This window comes from Coloeus monedula, assembly GCF_965178545.1.
Source record: "Coloeus monedula genome assembly, chromosome: 27".
NCBI classification, from domain to species: Eukaryota; Metazoa; Chordata; class Aves; order Passeriformes; family Corvidae; genus Coloeus; species Coloeus monedula.
Genome location: NC_138807.1, coordinates 4,101,175 through 4,123,319, shown reverse-complemented (window position 1 = coordinate 4,123,319; position 22,145 = coordinate 4,101,175). Strand labels below are relative to the sequence as shown.

Genomic DNA, 22,145 nt, shown 5'->3' with positions numbered 1-22,145 from the left:
GTGGGTGCGGGCAGGCAGGTGCGTGTGAGTGTCTGAGTGCATGATTGAGTGAGTGAGTGAGTGTGCGAGTGCCTGTGCGTGTGCAGGGCAGCGCCCGTGGGTCGGGGGCTGCGTGTGTGTGTTTGTGCACAACGCGTGCCCGTGGGCCAGGGTGCCCACACCTGTGTACGGGGACGCACACGCGTGTGCCCGTCTGTCGGTGTGTGCGTGTGCCCGCGGGCGAGTGCGTGTGTTTGCCCTGTGCCCGTGTGCCCGGGACGGATCCGGATCCAGCCCCGGCCCCGGACTCCCGGTGCCCCCCGGGTCCCAATGTCGGGGTTCCGCTCGATCCGGCCGCTCCTGCCCTTATTTGGACATTTCTCCCCGTCCAATCAACGCGGGGGGGCCGGGCCCGACCCCGCCCCCGCCCCGCCCGACCCCTCTCCGGTACCGGCCCCGCTGCCCTCTCCCCGCTCCGGTACCGGCTCCGTTGCCCGCCATGAGCAGCTCCCAGTTCAACAAGGGCCCGTCCTACGGCCTCTCCGCCGAAGTCAAGAACCGGGTGAGCCGCGGCGGGGGCCGGGCGGTACCGGGACCACCGGAGGGGGGCGAAGCGGGGGCTGGGGGATATCGGGGCCACCGGGCGCTGTGGCTGCCGGTGCTCCTGGACGCCCGGGAGAGCCGGGCATCCCGGTGCTGCTGCGGCGTCCCGGTTGCATCCCGGGTTCTGGAGAGCCGGGGGGGGTTTCCGGTGTGCCCCAGGCATGCAGAGCCGCCCGAGAGTGGAGAAGTTGGGGGATTCCGGGAAGATGGAAATCCGGGGCTTCCCGGGGCGATGCGGAACCGAAGGACCTAGTGTACCGGGGTCTCTGAGGGCTGGGGATGCCGAAACTGAGCTCCCAGTCTCGGGTCGCCCTGAGCCTGCCTAGAGGGTCCCAGGGAGGTGTCTTGGGGGACCGGGGCTGGGTGTCTCCCGTGCAGTGGCCGCTATGGCTCCGCTGCCCCTGGAAAACCGCGGGACACCGTTCCCGTCGCACCCGGGGCTGGGGGCGATGGCCTCGGTCCTCCGCGGCTCCGGACCAGCTCCACGAAGCTTCTCCACTTTCTGCTTCCCCGCAGCTCCACATCGCTCTGCGGGATGCTCCGACCCGGCAGCGTCCCCGCGGCCCCGGTGACTCTCCCGGAGTGCCGCGGGGCCGGAAGGGGGAACAGGAATAGGAGCCTCCGGCTGTTTGTATCCCTAGGAGGCACCCGGGTGCCGCGGGGTTCAAGCAGCTGCCAGCACCCTCCTGCGCCCTCGACAGCGCACGGGGGTCCTGCCGGGCCGGGGGGCACAGAAGGACACAGCAGCCTGGGTGGTCGGTGGCTGTGCCCGGCCCCAGGCAGGTGGCCGGTGGTCCCGTTTGTGTGTGTTCTGCCCGGGGACACCTGGACGGGGCCAGGGCAGGCAGGAGAAAAGTGGTGACGGGCACGTGGCTGCCACGGCCGTGGCGGTGGGATGTGGTGGCCGTGGCCGAGAGCTCCTTACCTGGCCTCGCAGGGGATTTGCATTTCGTAACGGAGCAGACGGGCCCTGGCCTGCCCGGGGCTGGGCTGCCCCGGCAGAGCGGGTGACACGCGCCGGGGCCTCGCCACTGCGTGCTCTCGGTGCTTCGTGTTGATTCAGCAAGAGATGAGCCAGTCCGACTGCCCCGGTGTGTCTGATGGAGGTGACATCACCGACTGGGAACCAGTTAGACCAGTGGCGCGCTCCCAGTCTGTGCAAGCTCTTACAGACTGGGCTGTGGTGGGATCCCTCTGGGGCTGGTCCACTATGCACCCCCCATGCCCTGGGAAACCCTCAGGCTGGCCGTGGGGAGGGAAGAGGCTTCAGCTGCTCACGCTCCAGAAAATCAGCTGGTGGGACTGTAAAATCCCCCAGCCAGGACACACGTGGCATCATGAGCGTGATCTGGTGTCCTGCATTGGTCAAGCTCCCCACTGGGGCCGGAGCATTTCCCTACTACATAGCTGGGCTGGACTGTGCCCATCCCACTGTGTGGCTGGAATCCCTGAGGACTCATGGTCCCAGCACATAATGGGGCCAGGAAGGGACAGGATGGGCGAGAGGTTGGTGGCTGCTCTGCGGCCACCCCCAGGTGCCAGCTGAGCATCACAGGGGCTCAGCTGGGGCAGCACTCGGGGTTTCCAGGCCCTTCCCCACCCCAGGCCAGGAGGCCTTTCCCTTCCCTTGTGGGCCGGGGCCGAGACGACGCTGCTGGAGATGCTGCCGGCCCTGGCAGCTGGTCTCCATTTGGGAGGAGGCGTCCACATTCCTGGCATAGCCGCGGTGACCGAGGAATCTGTGGCGGAGGTTGGGCCTCGCCGGAAGGGAAAGGGAGAGCATCTCGTGGCCACGACCCCCAGGGCTCGGAGCTGGGCTCCCACGGGCTCCAGGGGAGAGGGAGGGACAGATCCGGGGGGGCACTTCCCCCTAATCCCATGGGCAGTTCCTTCTCATACTTTTGGAATGGTTCAGAGGCTGCTGCGTCTGTTGGCAGCATCATCCTCGTGCTCCTGTCCCCGTTCCCATCCCAGGGAGGGGGGAACTGTCCCCATGAGGGGTTTGGGGTGCATGTTGCACCCTGCCTGAGCTGTCCCCCCACTGCCCCCCCCAGCTTGCCCAGAAATATGACCCACAGAAGGAGGCTGAGCTGCGGACGTGGATTGAGAGCGTCACAGGAAAACAGATTGGACCTGACTTCCAGAAGGGGCTGAAGGACGGGGTGATCCTCTGCGAGTGAGTCCTGGGATGATGCTGAGCACGGCCCCCACTCCAGCTGGGTGGGGATGGGGGATGCCAACCCTCCAGGGGACCCTCACCACCTTGTGGGAAAGGTGGGCTGGATCTGAACCAGAGGGACCTGTTGGAGTCACCCCCAAAGCTTCTGTGTCTGGGGAGAGCCCTGAGGACAAAGAGGGACCTGGAGGGGGGGAATTTGCCTCACATGGGGGAGGCCTGGGCTGGACCGTCCCAAAAGGGGCCCATGCCCTGTGGCCCCTTGGGATCTCTTCCTGCCCCATGTCACCCCTGCCTCCCTCCAGGCTCATGAACAAGCTGCAGCCCAACTCGGTGAGGAAGATCAACCGCTCAGCTCAGAACTGGCACCAGGTAGGTGCAGCCCTGCTGCCACCTACCCGCTGTCCCTCTGCCGGCACCCTCCGGGGCTCACCCCTCTACCTCTCCGCAGCTTGAGAACCTCTCCAACTTCATCAAGGCCATGGCCAGCTATGGCATGAACCCCGTGGACCTCTTTGAGGCCAACGACCTTTTTGAGAGCGGGAACCTGACGCAGGTGCAGGTGTCACTGCTGGCACTGGCAGGAATGGTGAGCACGGGGGGATGAGCAGCTTGGGAGCGGCTGCAACCATGTGGGGACCTCCAGCTCGGTCTGGTGCCTGTGGGACCCCACGGTTCCCCCTGCCCAGGGAGAGGGTGGGGGGTCTGGGACCCCTGTCCTTCCTCACGACCACTCCCGGCAGGCCAAGACAAAGGGGCTGCAGAGCGGGGTGGACATCGGTGTGAAGTACTCGGAGAAGCAGCAGAGGAATTTCGACGAGGCCAAGATGAAGGCTGGGCAGTGCGTGATCGGGCTGCAGGTGGGCTGCCCCACAGGGTTCCAGGGTGGGGGGGCTGGACAAGGGGTGCCCAATTCTATCAAATTCTCAGTACTGTCACAGCTCCAAGCACAGCTGGAGGTACCTGAGGCTTGAGATGCCTCAAGTGTCCTTGGGATCTGGGACCGTCTTGGCTCTGTGTCCAGCACTTGATGGCTGTGAGCCTAGGATGGGTCAGGGAGCACTAGGGGACAGGGACGAGGGGAGAAGGGGCACATGTGGGGCAGCACACACTCCTCACCAGACCCTTTTGTCAGATGGGCACAAACAAGTGTGCCAGCCAGTCCGGCATGACGGCCTATGGCACCCGGAGGCACCTCTACGACCCCAAAAATCAGATCCTGCCACCCATGGACCACTCCACCATCAGCCTCCAGATGGGCACCAACAAGTGTGCCAGCCAGGTGAGCCCCCACACCGGGCTGGGGAGGGATGGGGGGGACCACAGCTGAGCCCTGCTTCATCCTGTCCTTCCTTCCAGGTGGGCATGACAGCTCCCGGCACCAGGAGACACATCTATGATGCCAAGATGGGGACAGAGAAGTGTGACAATTCCTCCATGTCACTGCAGATGGGCTCCAACCAGGGCGCCAACCAGAGCGGGCAGGTCTTTGGCCTCGGCCGCCAGATCTACGACCCCAAGTACTGCCCACAGGGCAGCCAGGGCGAGGTGGCCAACGCCGCCGGTGACCAGAGCGGGGACCCTCCCGGGTACCACTACTACCATGAGGAGGAGGAGAGCTACTGAGCAGGATGGCTCAACCCTGTCTGCACCATCTCATGTACAGCCCCACTGCCAGCCACATTCCAGCCTCCACTTTCATCATTCCCTCTTTTTAAACTCTTTTTTAACTTTGGAAATGAATCTATTTTTCTGAGCAAGGAAATAAAGACCCTGTTTCTAGAGAGGAGCCCAGCCGGTTCCCCCAGGAGCCCCAAGACCCTGGGGCAGCAGGAAGGTGGCAGATGCTCCAGCACCTGGGAGTGGACAGTGTCACCTCTCACACACCCAGCGTCCACCACGCACCCCTGTGATGCCCCCAGATCCCTCAGCAAGGAGCAGGAGTGGCCGCCCATGGTGCCCCTGGTGCTGCTGCTCATCCCTGTGCTGGCAGGACCCTCCTCATCCCTGTGGAGGAGAGGGACTGGGGTCAGTGGGACGTGGGGGAAGCACATCTGGGAGAGACTGCACGGTCTCAGGATTGTGTGTGTTTGTGAGTGAATGTTTGTGCACAGGTTTGCACTCTGGTAGGATCTCTAGATGCTGGAAATGCCCTTTTTGCAGAACTCATAGGGACCAAGGTTTTGAGGCCACGGTGATGGCCGCAGGGCTGGGCTGGGAGCTGTCACACCTGTCACAGCCGGCACACCTGGCACACCCAGCACCGAAGCAATCTGATCGCCCAGGCTGGAGCCAGGGCTGACTCTGACGGCCGCATCCTGCACCAGGGCGGTGTCCAAGTGCAGCCGGTGCCCATCGGCGTCTCCCCTCCCGTGCGGTTTTTAATGCAGATGCTCTCAGACTGAAACCTTTTATTTAAAAAAACCCAACCTTTCAACATAAACAGGAGCTGGTCTCTGCTGCAGGCACCTTGTCAGGGCTCAGGCGGGTCCCTCTGTGCCTGGGGGGCTGCGAGCTGCTGCAGACCTGGGTGAGACCCCTGGATTGCCGGGGTGGTGGGGCGGGATGCTGCGTGTCCCAGGGGGAAGAGCGGGAGCCGGGAACGGGCTGCGGGGTTAATGGATGTGCGGTTCATCGATGAGTGATTAACAGTGACAACGGGACAGGACGGAACGGGCCCGTCCGGGAAGGGATCCACTTTTTTGGGCGAAATGCTGCTTTTCGGAGAGCTGTGCTGCCCCATGGGGCTCCCAAGGGTGGGATGGGAAGGGATGGGGTGGGGTGGGGTGGGATGGGATGGGATGGGATGGGATGGGATGGGATGGGATGGGGTGGGCTGGGATGGGGTGGGATGGGGTGGGGTGGGATGGGGCGGGGCGGGGCGGGGCGGGGCGGGGCGGGAGCGGTACTCCTGTTCCTCGTCCCCCCGCCGCACCGGCCCCTTTAAGAGCCGGTTCCCGTGACGTCACGCCCACGGATACTTTGTAGCGCGGGGAGGGCGGGGCCTGCGCGCGCCCGGCGGAGCCGCGGGGTCTCTTAAAGAGGCCGCGCAGCGGCATCAGGTAACGGGGATCCCGGGCCGGGGGCTGCGAGGGCGGAGAGAGGGGGCTGTGTCCCGGCTGCTAGTCTCGGCCGGATTCGGTCGCCCAGCATCCCCCCGAGGCTGTTAGTGCCTCCCCGCCCCCCCCGGGGCTATCCTCGTGTCCCCGTCGTACCCCCGAGCTGTACCCATGTCCCCTCTAGCCTGTCCTCATCGTCCCTTCGAGCTGTCTCCATGGCCCCCCTGGGCTGTCCCTGTCTCCCCCGGGCTGTCCCCACGTCTTCCCGGCCCGTCCGGCTCCCGGTGACTCCGCACCCCGCACAGAGCGGGGCTCCGTGCGGCCGAACCGGGTTGGGGGACGAGAGGTTGGAGGGTGCCGGGGCCGGGAGCTGCCGGTCCGGGGGTTGCCGGGGTCGCGGGATCCACCGAGCTCCCGCTTGCAGCGATGCGGCGTGTTTGTCCTCGTGAGATGAGTGAGCAGATTCCCACGCGAGTCCCCCGGGAAGATCCAGGGATTCTGTGATTGTTTTGTCCCGAAAAGAGCCGCCGCCCCCGCGGGGCTGGGGCTCCCCCGGTCCGGCAGTTCCGCAGCACCCTCCGGTCCCAGCGGATGTGGACATTCAGACACCTCTGTCTCCCCGTGTCACCCCCACCCCGGCAGCTGCTTCTTTCTCTCCATGTCACCCCATCTGACCCCGGTGCATCCCTGGAGGAATCCTGCCCCCGGACCCACTCGTGTCCGGCCCCGCAGGCCGATTAGGCGGATTTCCCAGCCGGGATCCTAATCCCGCTGCCCCGTGCCTGCTTATCCCGGCTGCGCCCGGGACCCGGCTTAGCCCCGGGCGAGGGCGGGTGGCGGCGAGCGCGGGGCGGCGGGTGAGTGCGCGGCTCCTCCGGCCCCGGGGAAAAACGAGGGCGAGTGGGGGGTGGTGGTGGTGTCCCAGGCTCGCGGTGACCGGGGAGCCGCCCCGGAGCTCGGTTCTCCCGGGGCGCGGGTGGGTGCACCGAGGCGGAACGCTGCGGGTTGAGTCGTGCCGGCGCCGCCACCGGGCTCGTCACTGAGCTGCCTTGGCAGAGCTTTGCCGCCGGGCCCCGGAGCTGCTGGTCCCGGTGAATTCCCAGAAACTGGCCGAAACGCGGCTGCTACCCGCGGGATCCGGGTGTCGGAGCTCGCTCCTCGAGCCCGCGGCACCGGAGCAATTCCGCTTCTGGGCTGATGAGAGCCCCACCCACATTCTTCTCACGGGGAAACTGAGGCACGGGCAGGTCTCAGACTTCCCCTGGCTGCCCAGCTCGCCGGGGCTTGGAGCTACTCCTGGGGTGCCCGGCTGCTCCCTGTGCCCGGCGTGGGCTTTGAATCGTGCTCCTGGCTCCTGGACAGAGCTCGTGCCCGATTCTGGTGTTTTCGATTTAGGAAAGAATGTGATTTGAGCCTTTAGCTCCGGAAAGGAGCTTTGCTGCAGGAATGCCGTCCGGCTCCTGCCGGCCCCGGAGCTCAGCCCTGTGCCCGGCACTGTGCCCGGGGTGTGATAAGCCCCGAACCAGAAGGAAGTGAGAGCCCAACCGTCGCCCTCGGCTTGGGGCTGCCCCCCCTGCTCTCACCCGCAGCCGGAGCCGAGCGGGCCGCAGGGCCCGCGACCCCCGCGATGGCCGTGGGTACCCAGCTGGGGCTGCTGCTCTGGAAGAACTTCACCTACCGCCGGCGGCAGCGGGTGAGTGGGCGATTGAGGTGGGGCTACCCAGAGCCGCTGGTGCCTGGCACAGGGGCAGGCAGAGCCCTGGACACTGATGGGCACCGAGACCCCCACCAACCTTGCGTCTCCCCCAGATCCAGCTGGCTATCGAGATCCTGTGGCCCCTCTTCCTCTTCCTTATCTTGATCTCAGTGCGGCGATCCCACCCGCCCTTCAAGCAGCACGAGTGTGAGTGTCCCCCGCAGGACCCCCTGAGCCAGCTGAGACCCCTCTGCATGCCCCTGTACGGGAGCCCTTTGGGGTGACACCGGCGGGACAAACAAGGGAGGTGGTCACAGGCTGGGGGCTCGCTGGCATCGCCCTACTCGGGTGTGTGTGGGGTCCCGGGGGTCGTGCACTGCCCTCCTGAACCTGCCTCCCTCTCCCTTAGGCCACTTCCCCAACAAGGCGCTGCCCTCGGCAGGGACCCTGCCCTGGCTGCAGGGCATCATCTGCAACATGAACAACCCCTGCTTCCGGCATCCCACGGCGGGAGAGGCCCCTGGCGTGGTGGGCAACTTCGATGGCTCCATGTGAGCGGCGGGGCCGCGGAGCTGCGGGGCAGAGCGGGGCTGGGCCGGGGTCTCATTGCCCACCCCATGTCCCATGTCACAGCCTCTCCCGCCTCCTGACCGAAGCCCGGCAGGTCCTACTCCACGGCCACGGGCAGCGGCTCCTGCGCAGTTTCGCCCGGCTCCTGCCCGCCCTGCGCCGGCTCCGGGACAGTGGGAATCAGCGGAGGGGTGAGCACCGGGGGCGGGGGGTGCCGGGGGAGCGAGACCCCTTGTCTGACCCCTGCTCCCCCAGCTCTGCCGGTGAGGGAATACTTGAGAGAGAACGAGACCTTCTCCCGGTTCCTGCGGACCAACACATCTCTGCCCCCGGTGCTGGTGGATGAGCTGATGGGGGCTCGGCTCAGCCCCCGCATCGTGAGTGTCGGCGCGGTGCCCACTCCCGGTGCCCACTGCCGGTGACCGCATCATGACCCCCCTCTCCCTCCAGTTCTCCCTGGAGAGCATTCGCCTCCCGCTAAAAGCCCTGGTCTGCAACGCCTCGGTCCTGGGGAGCTTCCTGGTGGAGGGCGACGCCGACTCCACCCAGAGCCTGCAGCAAGGACTGTGCGCACTGCCCAGCTCCCAGCTCCGTGCCATGGAGGGCTCCTTCCTTTCCCAGATGGACTTCCCGCGGCTCCTCGTGGTGAGCCCCCAGCGCGGTCGGGTGCTGGAAGGCACCGAGACAGAGACCCCTGGCCTCCCCGGCAGGGCTGTGACTCCCTTCCCATGTCCCCTTGTAGGAACAGCTGAGCTCAGAGTTGGGCGGAATTGCTGTCACCGTGGAAGCTTTGGGCAGCTTCCTGCGGGATGCAACATCCCTGATGGAGGAGGTACACCCCTCACTCCCCTGCCCCCTACCCACTCACACCGTGTCCCTGAGTGTCCCTGTCCCCCAGTGCCCTGATCCACTCTCGTCTCACTCTCCCCAGGTCTCCTCCATGACCAGCCTGGCCGAGCTGCAGCAGGAGTTAGAGGGGCTGAGGGCTCCCAACACCAGCACCACCAGCACGGGCGCCTTCACAGCCCTGTCACGCATCGCCTGTGGACACCCCGAGGGTGGGGGGCTCAGGATCCCCTCCCTGAACTGGTACGAGGACAATGACGTCAAAGCATTCCTGGACCGTAACAGCTCGGAGAAGAGACCCGTGGCCTCAGGCAGCAGCAGTAAGTGGGGGGCTGTGGGAGGTTTGGCCAGGTGCTGTGTGGGGCAGTGGAGGCTGGTGGTGTGGGGCTGGTGGTGTGGGGCTGGTGGTGAGGCCTCTGCACCCCCAGGTCCCTTCTGCCGGGAGCTGCTCCGCAGCCTGGAGTCCAACCCCCTCTCACAGATCTTCTGGCGGGGGATCAAGCCCCTCTTTGTGGGGAAGATCCTGTACACGCCACCCGGGCCCGGCCCCGACAGTGTGATGGCTGAGGTGAGTGGGGGCTGCAGGGGGCTCTGGGGGGTTTGGGGGTCTCATCCTGGACCTGTCTCACCTCCCTCTCACAGGTGAATCGGACCTTCCGGGAGCTGGCGGTGCTGGGGGAGTTGGGGGGTGCCTGGCAGGAGCTGGGACCCCGAATCTACACCCTCCTCAACAGCAGCCTGGAGATGCAGATGCTCCAGGTGTGTGACCCCAGGCTCCTCCCATCGGGAACAGGGCTGCTGTGGGGTGCAAGGTGGGGTGTGGTGGGGGGCAGCTGGCCAGGAGCAGGGTGGGCTGCAGGTGGAGCAGGGTGGGCTGCATGGCCTCCCATACCCTGGTGCTTTGCAGGACCTGCTGCTGGCCCCAAGCACAGCCCAGATCCTGGACGGGTTCCTCAATGGCACCTCCTGGAAGCTGCCAGAGCTGGCCACGTTCCTGGCGGGGCCAGCAGGGGGGCCGGGCCTCACCTGGCACCAGGTGTACGCTGATGTGGACGCGGTCCTGAGCACACTGTCACAGTTCATGGAGGTGCGTGTCACCCTGCTGTGGGCAGGCTGGCCCCCTGTGCCCCCGTGCCCGCTGACCCCTACCTGCCTTCCCACAGTGTGTCTGCCTGGACAAGATCGAGGCAGTGGCCACAGAGGAGCAGCTGGTAGCCCGGGCCCTGGAGCTGCTGGAGGAGCAGCAGTTTTGGGCAGCAGTGGTCTTCCAGCCCCCCATCAATGCCACAGCCCCCGGACTGCCACCCCATGTCCGCTACAAGATCCGCATGGACATCGATGATGTCACGAGGACCAACAAGATCAAGGACAGGTTGGAGGATGCCCACCCTGTGTGTCTCCACAGCCGGCCAAGCAGCCTGTGCTCGTTGCCAGGGGATCCCTGGTCCCAGCACTGTGCTCTGCCCCCAGGTTTTGGGACCCAGGCCCTGCAGCTGACCCCTTCAGCGACTTGCGCTATGTCTGGGGAGGCTTCATCTACATTCAGGACCTGGTGGAGCAGGCGGTGGTGCGGGTGCAGACTGGGGCTGCCCCACGGACAGGGGTCTACGTCCAGCAGATGCCCTACCCCTGCTATGTGGACGATGTGTAAGTGGGCAGGGGGCAGGTCCGAACTGCTGGGACTGTTGAGTGACCCCCCTCCTGTCATGGGGGACACGTCTGAGCATCCTGCAGCATCGCTGCCCCGGGGAGATGGCACAGGGCTGGTCCTGCCCTTGTGTCCCTGGCCCAACAGTGGCCCGGAGGTGTTGAGCTAGGGGCAGAATGTCTGGTGGTATCTCCCCAGGTTCCTGAGAGTCCTGAACCGCTCGTTACCTCTCTTTATGACGCTGGCCTGGATCTACTCAGTGGCCATGATCATCAAGGGGGTGGTGCATGAGAAGGAGACGCGTCTCAAGGAGACCATGAAGACCATGGGGCTGAGCAGTGGGATCCTCTGGCTCAGCTGGTTCCTCAGCAGCTTCATCCCCTTCCTCCTCAGCTCTGCCCTCCTTGTCCTCATCCTCAAGGCAGGTTGCAGGTCTCGGGGGACAGGGCAGGTGACACAGGGAACATCAGGGCTGGGAGCCAGCATGGGGGGCTCCACAGGCTCCAACCTGCCTCCATCCGCAGCTGGGAAACATCCTGCCCTACAGTGACCCAGCAGTCATCTTCCTCTTCCTCGGCACCTTCTCGGTGGCCACCATCAGCCAGTGCTTCCTCATCAGCACCTTCTTCCCCCGTGCCAACCTGGCCTCGGCATGCGGTGGCATCATCTACTTCTCGCTGTACCTGCCCTACGTGCTGTGCGTCGCCTGGCGCGACTACATCACCTTCCCAATCCGCGTCCTCGTGGTGAGCACCCAGAGCTGCCCCTCTGCAGTGCCCCTGGTGCTCTGCGTGGGGGGTATAGGGATACAGGGGATGGGTGAAGGCCAATGGGTTACAAAGGATCTGCATAGGGTCTCCTGAAGGATTGTGGGTCTGTCTTTTCTCGACATGACCCAAAGTGGTTGCCTTTCCAGGGAGTCCTGCTGGGCGATTGCGAAATCTCTTATCTCAGCAGAGATCCCTCCAGGGCAGGGGCTGGGCATACCTCACAACTCCCCCTTCTGTATTTATTAGAAAGGCATTCCTGGCAGCCTTTCTGCAGCAACGTAGGAGGCAAGAGAACATAAGTAACACAATAATAATTCCAATGAATACCCACAAAGCTCCCTTAATCAAAGATGCAATCCATCCCGTTATTCCCCATCGTCCGAGAAGGTCATTGACCCAGTCTAGGCTCTTATCTACTTTTAGGTCATCGAGGCAGCGGTGAGGACAGCATCAACGTAGATACATTTCATCTTTGGGCAGGGATGGGGCTTCTGAGAGGGAATATAAGTGAGATTTGTTAGCTTTGTGGTGAGAGGGGAAGTTTTGGGGTTTAGGGAGGTTTGACAAGGGTTGAGGGAAGTGGATATTTTGGGGTAAAAGGGGTGATAACATATAAACTAAGGATCAGTTTTTCAGGCTGTGTCTGGCCTACAGCTTGCCTTTGGGCCGCATCCCCCAGGCCAATCTTTGCCCACGCTGCCATTCTCACCATCCCCAGAGCCTGCTGTCCCCTGTGGCCTTCGGCTTCGGCTGTGATTACTTCTCCCTCTACGAGGAGCAGGGGGTGGGCATCCAGTGGCACAACCTGGGTGCCAGCCCCGTGCCAGGAGACCCGTACAGCTTTGCTGCGGCCATGGGGCTGCTGCTGCTGGATGCTATCCTCTATGGCCTGGCGACCTGGTACCTCGAGGGTGTCTTCCCAGGTGTGTGCAGCTCCTCTGATCCCCAGCTGCCCCTCAGCCCCGGCCCCACTCAGCCCCGTTTGCTGCAGGTCAGTACGGGATCCCCAAGCCCTGGAATTTCCCCTTCCTGAAGAGCTACTGGTTTGGAGAGTCATCCTCAGCTGGGCACTCCCTGTACCACATCAGCCCCCACACTGCACCCCAAGGTGAGTCGCTGCCCACCCTGGAGCTGTGTGGCCGAGGGCAGTGACCATGGAGCAGGGCTGGAGCCCTCCAGCCCAGGCCTTGCTCCCCAGAGGAGGGTCCTGCACCCCATGGTGAGTGATCCTGCCCCCAGCAAGGGGTCCTGCTTGGGATGTAACCCCTTGATCGCTTCCAGTGCTGGTGGAGGAGCCGCCTACCGAGCTCCAGCCCGGCGTCTCCATCCGCAACCTGGTGAAGGTCTATGGCAGCAGCGGCCGTGCGGCCGTCAATGGGCTGAGCCTGGACTTCTATGAGGGGCAGATCACATCCTTCCTGGGCCATAACGGTGCTGGAAAGACCACCACCATGTGAGCCACAGAGGGGCTGCATGGCCACGGCTGGGGACAGGAGCTGAGCCTGACCCTTGTCCCCACCTGGTCCCCATGCAGGACAGGGCACCCTGACCCCAAGCCCTGCTGTTCCTGCACTCCATGACCCACTTTCCTCACCACATCCAGGTCCATCTTGACTGGCCTCCTGCCCCCCACTTCGGGCACTGCCTATATCCTGGGCTGGGACATCCGCTCCGATATCGACAGCATCCGCAAATCCATGGGGATGTGTCCCCAGCACAACGTGCTCTTCGACATGTAGGCAGGGGTGGGGAGGTATGGGGAGTGATGCAGGGCTGTCCCCCTCAATCCCTGTGCCCCTCACCCTGCCCTGCTCCCCCTCTCCCCGCAGCCTGACGGTGGAGGAGCACGTCTGGTTCTACGGGCGGCTGAAGGGGCTCTCGGAGCAGCAGGTGCAGGAGGAGATGGAGCAGCTGCTCCAGGACACGGGGTTGGCCCACAAGCGCCGGGAACAGACCAGGAACCTCTCGGGTGCGTGCAGGGGTCAGGCTGGGTGCCTGAGTGGGGGTCGGTGGCTCTGAGCCCCCCCAATGCTGTCCCTCTGCAGGCGGGATGCAGCGGAAGCTCTCGGTGGCCATCGCCTTCGTGGGCGGCTCCCGGGTGGTCATCCTGGACGAGCCCACGGCCGGTGTCGACCCCTTCTCCCGCCGCAGCATCTGGGAGCTGCTGCTCAAGTACCGCAAAGGTCAGGGCTGGGGGTCCCCCCCTTTGCCCTCTGAGCCCCCCAGCCTGGGGCGAGCAGGGAGATGTGCTGGTGGGGAGAACCTGCAATGGGGGGGGATCCGGCAAGGGGATCTGGGGTCAAGTCCATTCCTGGTCCCCAGGCCGCACCATCATCCTGTCCACCCACTACATGGACGAGGCGGAGCTGTTGGGGGACCGCACCGCCATCATCTCGCAGGGCCGGCTCTGCTGCTGTGGGTCCCCCCTCTTCCTCAAGGCCAGGCTGGGCACCGGCTACCACCTCACCCTGGTGAAGCGGGAGCGGAGCGGGACAGGCGGCAACACCAGCACTGTCCCCAGTGTCACCAAAAAGGTGGGTCCCTCTGCCCTGGTGATCATCCCCCAAAGGGCAGCCAGTGCCTCTGTCCTGGGTATTGGGGGGCACTGGGGGCCAGGTCCTGCTGTGAGGTGCCAGGGTCCAGCCACCCTTTCCTGCAGGACGGCAGCGACTCGGAGCACAGCAGTGACACAGGCCTGGGCAGCGAGCGGGGCAGTGACGCCAGCGCCGTGGGTGAGGGTCTTGTCCCCTCGCAGTGTCACCCTCAGCTGCTCCCCATACATCCCCCATCAGCCAGGGGAGCTGGGGGTGCACAGCCCTGCATCCGCCTCCTCACCTCTCTTCACTGGAGGGGCAGAAGGGGATCCCCATCCTCTCCCACCTTCCCCGCGGACCCTCAGGCTGGGATGCTGGGCACATGGAGCTGTAGCCAGCTGCGCTAGCCAGCAGCTCCTGCCCCAGGTTTCCAGCCCTCCCCATCCCCCCAGATGTGGCCCAGCTGTCAGCACTGATCCAGAAGCTGGTACCCGGCTCCCGGCTGGTGGAGGACATTGGGCATGAGGTGCTCTTTGTCCTGCCCTACAGTGGGGCCAGGGATGGGACCTTCGGGAAGCTGTTCCACGAGCTGGACACACGCCTGGGGGAACTGGGGGTCTCCAGCTACGGCATCTCCGACACCACTCTGGAAGAGGTACCCAGAGGGGCTGTGGTCAAGGGGCTCCCAGGGTGCCCTCAGGGGGTTTCTCTCACCGGGCTGTGGGTGTTGGTGTGCGTTTAACACCAGCCCTCCCACACCCCCAGATCTTCCTGAAGGTGGCTGAGGACACAGGGCTGGACACTGACACCACAGGTAAAACCCCTCAGTCCTGGCTGCAGCTGAGCTCTGGGGTACTGGGGGTGCTGGGGAGGTGATAAGCAGCCTGGAGCAGAGGTGTGGGGGTGTCCCCAGCACCCTGTGTGTCCCTGCCAGGGCTGGAGTCCCCTCTGGGTGTACCTGTGGCTGCAGAGATGTGTCACAGCCTGTGGCCTTGGCCCTGTCCTGGCATCTTGTCCTCATTTTGTCAGGGACCGCGAGAGGAGCAGCCCCATGCGAGACAGGGGACGTGGATGTGGCTGACGGAGAGCTGGGTAAGGATGGGGAGGTGGGACCCCCGAGCTGCCACTGAGTGTTCCCCACCTCCAGCCCCTGGGGGCCATGGCACATGTCCACCTGGGCAGGTGTCCATCCAAGCAGGCATCCCTTCAGACACATGTCCCTTCAAGCAGGGGGATACTCAGGGACCCTTGTGCAGCATTTCTACCTCCCAGTTTTGGGGTGTCCCCAGAGCAAAGAGCCAGGATGAGGGTGGGTTTGGGGGAATCCAGCTCTGTGCAGGGGTTGGGATGGGACATGAAATCCCAGCCCCCTTATCCTGGATGGAGAACTGGCATGGGGGCAGCAGGCACGGGAGTCTGGTGGGCTGTGATGGTTTGGGGCACCAGCTCTGCCCTGGGTGGGTGCTGACCCCCGCCCAGCTGTAATCCCTCTCTCCTCTCCTTTACATTGAGCCAAAGGAGCCCGGCGAGGTAGGAGCTGGGAGCTGTTTGGGGGGGCTGGGGGCTCCTGCATGCAGCATCCCGTCCCTGCTGGGGTGGGGGGGGATACCCCTGCCAGCACCCTGTCCCCCCACGCCCCGCCTGGCACGAGCCCCTTGCCAGACCCATCTCTGCCCTGGCAGCGGAGGAGCCCCGGGAGACGGACCTGCTGCGGGGGGCGGCGGGGCAGGCCTGCGGCAGGGTGAGGGGCTGGGCGCTCACCTGCCGCCAGCTCCGCGCTCTCTTCACCAAGAGGATGCTCCACGCCCGGCGCAGCACCCGCGGCTTCTTCGCGCAGGTGGGGCCGCGGGGAGGGGATGGGGCAGGGCACGGGGCAGGGTGGGGCAGAGCCAACCCTGACCCCCCCTCCCACCCCTCGACCTCCTCAGATCGTCCTCCCCGCCGTCTTCGTCTGCATCGCGCTGCTCTTCAGCCTCATCGTGCCGCCCTTCGGGAAGTACCCGCCGCTGCAGCTCCAGCCCTGGATGTACGGGCAGCAGTTCACCTTTTTCAGGTGTGTCCCCAGCCCTCTGCCCGCCGTGTCCCTTGTCCCCCACTGCCAAAAGCTCACTCCTGTGTCTCCCGGCAGCAACGACGCCCCGGGAGACCCCGACACGGCCCGGCTGCTGGACGCGCTCCTGGCCGAGCCTGGCTTCGGCACCAAGTGCATGAAGGAAGAGGGGAAGGCGTGAGTGCCCGCAGGACAGGGCTGGAGGAGGCAGCTGGGGCTTAGCCCTCACCTCAGTGCCCACCTGCCCACGGAGCCACCTGGTGTGATGCCATGGCACTCCCAACCATCCCTGTGGTTGGTCCCGGTGCCTCTGGCTCACACTGGACTGGTAATGGGGGTCTCTCTCTCTCTCTCTCTCCTGGGTGCCCAGGATGGGGCTGTGCCCACCAGCTTCCCACCCCGATGGCTTCTCGGCCCCCTCAGCCCCCCCATCCCTGCTGGAAGCGCTGTGGCGTGGGAACTGGACACAGGCTGAGCCGTCCCCCCCGTGTCAGTGCAGCGGGCCAGGGGCACACAGGATGCTCCCTGAGTGTCCCGAGGGGGCCGGGGGGCTCCCACCACCCCAGGTAACCCCCAGCTCAGCGGGGGTAGCTCCAGGGCTCCGTCACTGCCGGCTGTGGGGGCAGGTGATGCTCCGGGGAGGCCATGGGGCTGGGTGTCCATCCAGCCCATCTGTCCATCCTGCAGGTACAGAGGGGGACAGGGGACATCCTTCAGAACCTGACAGGCAGGAACATCTCCGACTACCTGGTGAAGACCTACCCCCAGATCATCCGGCAGGAGTGAGTGCTGCGACTCGGAACATCAGGGATACTGTGGGGACACCAAGGGAACATCCCAGGGACACCTGGGGGAAGGGGACACTGCTGGGGACATGTGTCTGGGTGGGCAGGTGCTGCCCTAATGTCCCCTCGGGGGGTTTCTCTCTCCTCTGTCTCCCCCCACCTCATTTCTTTCAGGCTGAGGAACAAGAAGTGGGTGAATGAGCAGAGGTGAGCTGGGCAGGGACTGGGCCCTGGCACAGCCAGGGATGGGAAGAGGCAGGAGATCCCTGGTGGGTTTGGGGAGAGCCTGAGGGGTCCCTGGGCAGAGCCATCATCCAGGTGCCTTCAGCCCTCTGCTGTGTGCCCCTCCTGCTGTCTGGGTGGGTGGAGAGTTGAGTTTGCACAAGGGTGGGGGTGGCAAATGGGGGGCAGGTTTTGTAGAATCGTGGAATTGTAGAATCTCGTGGGGTGGAGGGGACCCATGTGGATCCTCAAGCCCAGTTCCTGCCACGCTGGCAGAGGGAGTCTCTCTGGCAGGTTTGGGAACCCCGTTTCTCCCGCAGGTATGGCGGCTTCTCCCTGGGCGCCGGCAGCTCCCAGGCCCTGCCGTCAGCAGCGGAGGTGGATCAGGCGGTGCTGGAGCTCCGGGTGCTGCTCAGCATCACCCCGGTACGGCTGCACTCAGACCCTGGTTCAGCTCTGGCATCCCAGTGCTGGGAGAGCCCTCCTCACCCTGTGTTCCTGAACCCAGGGCAGCCCTTCAGATCGGCTCCTGGCCAACCTCAGCCGCTTCATCGAGGGTTTGGACGCCCGCAGGAATATCAAGGTGTGCCCAGGGCTGGGGGTCCCTCAGGGGTGAGAGCTGGGGGGCAGCAGGGATGTGACAGCTGTGTCCCCTCTGGGGGTGGAGCAGCCCAAGAAGGACTGAGAGTGGCTGGGGCTGGAGGGGAGCAGGACTCCTGGTGGGAATGGGTGCTGCAGGCACAGCCAGGGGCAGTGCCAGGGTATGTGGGGGCTCTGAGCTGCCCAGCCCTCTCCGTGCTGCAGGTCTGGTTCAACAACAAGGGCTGGCATGCCATGGTCTCCTTCCTCAACGTGGCCAGCAATGGGCTGCTGCGAGCCTGGCTGCCCCCCGGCACCGACCCCACGCGCTTCGGCATCACGGCCACCAACCACCCCCTCAACCTCACCAAGGAGCAGCTCTCTGAGGCCGCCCTGTGAGTGCTGGGGATGGGGGTCCCACAGCCCCCTCTGGCCCTTGCTGAGCTCTCCCCTCCTCGGCAGGATGGCCACCTCTGTCGACGTGCTGGTCTCCATCTGCGTGATCTTCGCCATGTCCTTCGTCCCGGCCAGCTTTGTTGTCTTCCTCATTGAGGAGAGGGTCAGCAAGGCCAAGCACCTTCAGTTTGTCAGCGGGATGAAGCCCATCACCTACTGGCTGGGCAACTTTGCCTGGGACATGGTGGGGATGGGGATGGGGACAGGGACCAGTTCCAAGGGGTCTGGTCCCACCCCTGACCCCTTTCCCGGCTTTTCCATCCCCACAGTGCAACTACCTGGTCCCTGCACTGCTGGTCATCCTCATCTTCCTCTGCTTCCAGCAGGAATCCTACGTGTCCTCGGCCAACCTGCCCTCCCTGGTGCTGCTGCTGCTGCTCTACGGGTGATGGGGCAGCAGAGCCCAGCAGGGGCGAGGGGGTTTTGGGGCTGGGGGCAGCCAGGGTGAGGGGGTTGTGGTGCTTGGGAGGTTGCGGGGTGCACCTCGGCCAGCCCCTGCCTCTTCCCCCTGCAGATGGTCCATCACCCCCCTGATGTATCCAGCCTCCTTCCTCTTCAGCATCCCCAGCACCGCCTACGTGGCCCTGACCTGCATCAACCTCTTCATCGGCATCAACGGCAGCGTGGCCACCTTTGTGCTGGAGCTCTTTGTGGACCAGGTGAGCCTTGGGATGCCCCAGACCCCCCATCCCTTCCCTGCAGGGCCAGTGCCAGCTCCCCTACCCCTCTCCTCACTGCCCCGACAGAACCTCAATGACATCAACCGTGTCCTGAAGAAGGTTTTCCTCATCTTCCCCCACTTCTGCTTGGGCCGAGGCCTCATTGACATGGTGAAGAATCAGGCAATGGCTGATGCCTTTGAGAGGTTCGGTGAGTCCGGTGCTGTCAGGGCTGCTCACCCTCCCCAAAGCCCAGCATGGGGCTCCCCCATGCCTACAGCCCTTCTCGCTGCTTGCAGGGGACAAGCACTTCGTGTCCCCCCTCTCCTGGGACCTGGCAGGGAAGAACATGTTCGCCATGGCCATCGAGGGCATCATCTTCTTCCTCTTCACCCTCCTGCTGCAGTACCACCGCTTCTTCCTGCGCCTGGCGTGAGCACTGGCCGGGGGGGTACCCTGGGGGTGCTCAAGAGGGTGGACAGCCCTGGATGTGCCCCTACCACTGTTCCCACAGGCCACGGGCTCTGGAGCTGCCCTCACTGGGGGACGAGGACCAGGATGTGGCCAGGGAGCGGGCGAGGGTGGGCAGCATCCCCCTGCACAGCCACCTCCTGCTGCTGAAGGACCTGACCAAGGTGGGTGCGTGGGGCTGGACCCTGCTGTGACCTCCAGCCCCCCTGCAGTCCCCGGCCATGCCGGCGGTGACAGGAGGGAGCACTCGGTGCCACCTTTCCTCCATGCAGGTGTACCGGCGCAGGAAGGCTCCGGCCGTGGACCGGCTCTGCGTGGCCATCCCCCCCGGGGAGGTGAGGGACAGATGGACAGACAGACAGCACTGTGGGCAGGGCCAGGGCTGCCGGTAACCCTGCTCTGCCCCCACAGTGCTTTGGCCTCCTGGGGGTGAACGGGGCTGGGAAAACATCCACCTTCAAGATGCTGACAGGGGACACAGAGGTGACGCTGGGAGAGGCCTGGTTGAAGGGGCACAGGTGGGTGAATGCAGGGACCCCACGGCTCGGACCCCTCTCCATGTCCCCACAGCACCCATGCCATCATCTCTGTCCCCAGCCCATGCTCCACATGGCCCTTTGCCCTGCAGCCTGCTTCATCCTCGTCCCTGCAGCTGCTTGTCCCTATTCCCACAGTATCCCTGGCACAATTCCCCATCCCACAGTGTGCTCACCTCTCCCTGCCCCATGCTCACCTGTCCCCAACCCACAGCGTGCTCACCGACCTCCAGTCCGTCCACCAGCACATGGGTTACTGTCCCCAGTTTGATGCCATCACGGACCTGCTGACAGGGCGGGAGCACCTGGAGTTCTACAGCCGCCTGCGCGGGGTCCCGGAGGAGGAGACCCCCAGGGTAGGGCCTGCACCCTGGCCCCCCTAGCCCATGGGGAGCCCCCACCCTCACCTCCTCTGTCTCTTGCAGGTGGCTCAGTGGGGCATCACCGCGCTGGGGCTGGGCCCGCACGCAGACCGGCCGGCGGGCAAGTACAGCGGGGGCAACAAGCGCAAGCTCTCCACGGCCATCGCCCTCCTCGGCTGCCCCCCCGTCGTCTTCCTGGTGAGGGGGGCAGTGGGAGGCCCCACGGCAGCACTGGGGTCCTGCCCAGGCTGACCCTGGGCTGGGACCGTTGCAGGATGAGCCCACAACGGGGATGGATCCGCAAGCCCGGAGGTTCCTGTGGGAGCGCATCCTTGGCGTTATCCGGGACGGCCGGTCCGTGGTGCTCACATCCCACAGGTGAGTCCCCACCAAAGGGCCTGCAGCCCCACCAAAGGGAGCACCCCTCTGCCCCCATCACCCCCCTACAGGGGAGCACCCCTATTCTTGTGGGACCCCCCCGGAGGGGAGTGTCCCTATGCCCCGGGGGAGCTCACACGTGCTCCCCCAGCATGGAGGAGTGTGAGGCGCTCTGCACCAGAATGGCCATCATGGTCAACGGCCGGTTCCGCTGCCTGGGCAGCGTGCAGCACCTCAAGAACAGGTACCGGCTCAGGGGGCTCAGGGGTCTCCTGAGGGTGGTGGCCATGGCACCTTGCAGCAGTGTCTCCTCTCCCCGCAGGTTTGGGGACGGGTACACGGTGGTGGTGCGGGCGGGGGGCCCTGGCCCGGCAGCGGTGCAGGCCCTGCTGCAGCAGCACTTTCCCGGCATCGTGCTGCGGGAGCAGCACGGGGGACTGCTGCAGTATCACCTGCCTGCCCGTGTCGCCTCCCTGGCCACCGTCTTCAGCCTTCTGGCCGCACATCGTGGCCCCTGCCACATCGAGGACTACTCTGTGTCCCAGACCACACTGGACCAGGTGACAGGGGAGGCAGGTGTGAGGCTGAGGTGGCCTTGTCCCATGGTGCTGTCTCTCATCATGGCGTCCCCGCAGGTCTTCGTGCACTTTGCCCAGGAGCAGAGCGATGGGGATGTCGGGGAGGTCACAGGCCCAGAGCAGGATGCGGCCCCCAGTCCCGGGAGGAGGCTGACCACGTTCCTGGAGGACGACAGCTACCAGGAGAGCGCTGTCTGAGCGGGGCATGGTGTCCCATGGACCCCTACAGACCCCTCCCCAGCTGTCATCGCAGCGCGACCCGGGGTCACAGGGCTTTGGGGTACTGCGGACCACCGGAGCTGCACAGTGGAGGCCTGGGTACATCCTGCCCACTAACATGGTGTCACCATCCCATGGGACAGTGGGTGCTGGGGAGGGTCAGAGTGCCAGGACAGGGCTGGCCCCGGCTCCCTGCGGTGGGATGATGCCCTGCAGGGTCTGAGCTGGATGGGGGATCTGGGGCTGGCCTTGGGACCCCGCTACTCCCCACCGGAGCCGAGCTTGCTGTAACAGAGCAATTCAATAAAGACTCGCGGTACTGCCGGGGGGCTCGATTGCCCCAATGTGATCCCAAAAAGGGACAGGGCGGGGGGCACAGCGGGACAGGGGCAGCAGAGTGGGCCTGGCACAGGCGAACATCGACCCACAGCGCCGCGCCTGGGGCTCCCTCGACTTCGCGAGGGGGCCTGGAAAACCCCGTGCCGCGTCTCGGGGGCCAAAAGGGTCCTCGCGGGGAGGGGGCTCTGAGACCGTGCCGAGAAAAAAATATGGAACGCTTCACGAATTTGCGTGTCATCCTTGCGCAGGGGCCATGCTAATCTTCTCTGTATCGTTCCAATTTTAGTATATGTGCTGCCGAAGCGAGCACGAATTGCAATCTACTCACAGCCCTATTTAAACCACCTTCAATTGATAATTTTTTCGTCACTGCGAGTATGTTTTCTTAGGCTCCCGCGCCTTTCTTCACATGGTTACTCTCTCAGGCGATGCGTGCTGGTTTTTTATTCTCGATCTTTCTGCTTTGCCGAATTTTTTTGCCTTTTCCAGGCCGAGGTGCCTCCCGGAGGTGCCGGCCGCGCGCGCTGCATGGCGGGAGATCTCTCATTTGCATGGAGGCGGGGCAGGTCCAGAGCTAGTCCTCCACCGTCCCGTCGTGCCCTGGGCGCGCGTGCGCGCGCACGCGCGGAG

General features: G+C 64.9%; 2 protein-coding genes across 2 annotated transcripts; both read left to right on the top strand.

Moving 5' to 3' along the window:
- The first annotated feature begins 437 nt into the window (after positions 1-437).
- CNN2 (calponin 2) lies at positions 438-4,593 on the top strand. The gene is made up of 7 exons (XM_082297980.1): positions 438-541; positions 2,637-2,758; positions 3,064-3,130; positions 3,210-3,347; positions 3,502-3,618; positions 3,894-4,040; positions 4,118-4,593. The coding sequence occupies exons 1-7, from the start codon at positions 479-481 to the stop codon at positions 4,382-4,384; spliced, it is 921 nt and encodes a 306-aa protein (XP_082154106.1). The 5' UTR covers positions 438-478; the 3' UTR covers positions 4,385-4,593.
- A 2,825-nt stretch (positions 4,594-7,418) lies between these two features.
- On the top strand, positions 7,419-21,155 carry ABCA7 (ATP binding cassette subfamily A member 7; the record flags this gene model as incomplete). Its single annotated transcript, XM_082297708.1, has 50 exons — positions 7,419-7,510; positions 7,627-7,720; positions 7,923-8,064; positions 8,147-8,274; positions 8,339-8,460; positions 8,534-8,728; positions 8,826-8,915; positions 9,015-9,249; positions 9,358-9,497; positions 9,572-9,688; positions 9,837-10,016; positions 10,093-10,301; positions 10,400-10,576; positions 10,776-10,998; positions 11,102-11,323; positions 12,066-12,270; positions 12,339-12,455; positions 12,629-12,800; positions 12,951-13,082; positions 13,177-13,316; positions 13,393-13,530; positions 13,670-13,881; positions 14,007-14,079; positions 14,334-14,536; positions 14,647-14,695; positions 14,911-14,973; positions 15,394-15,411; positions 15,564-15,718; positions 15,810-15,934; positions 16,010-16,108; positions 16,302-16,497; positions 16,619-16,713; positions 16,891-16,923; positions 17,259-17,364; positions 17,447-17,521; positions 17,743-17,912; positions 17,980-18,157; positions 18,243-18,358; positions 18,488-18,632; positions 18,720-18,843; positions 18,932-19,064; positions 19,147-19,267; positions 19,376-19,438; positions 19,515-19,621; positions 19,854-19,995; positions 20,065-20,199; positions 20,276-20,379; positions 20,531-20,623; positions 20,702-20,939; positions 21,015-21,155. The coding sequence occupies exons 1-50, from the start codon at positions 7,445-7,447 to the stop codon at positions 21,153-21,155; spliced, it is 6,756 nt and encodes a 2,251-aa protein (XP_082153834.1). The 5' UTR covers positions 7,419-7,444.
- Positions 21,156-22,145: the final 990 nt, after the last annotated feature.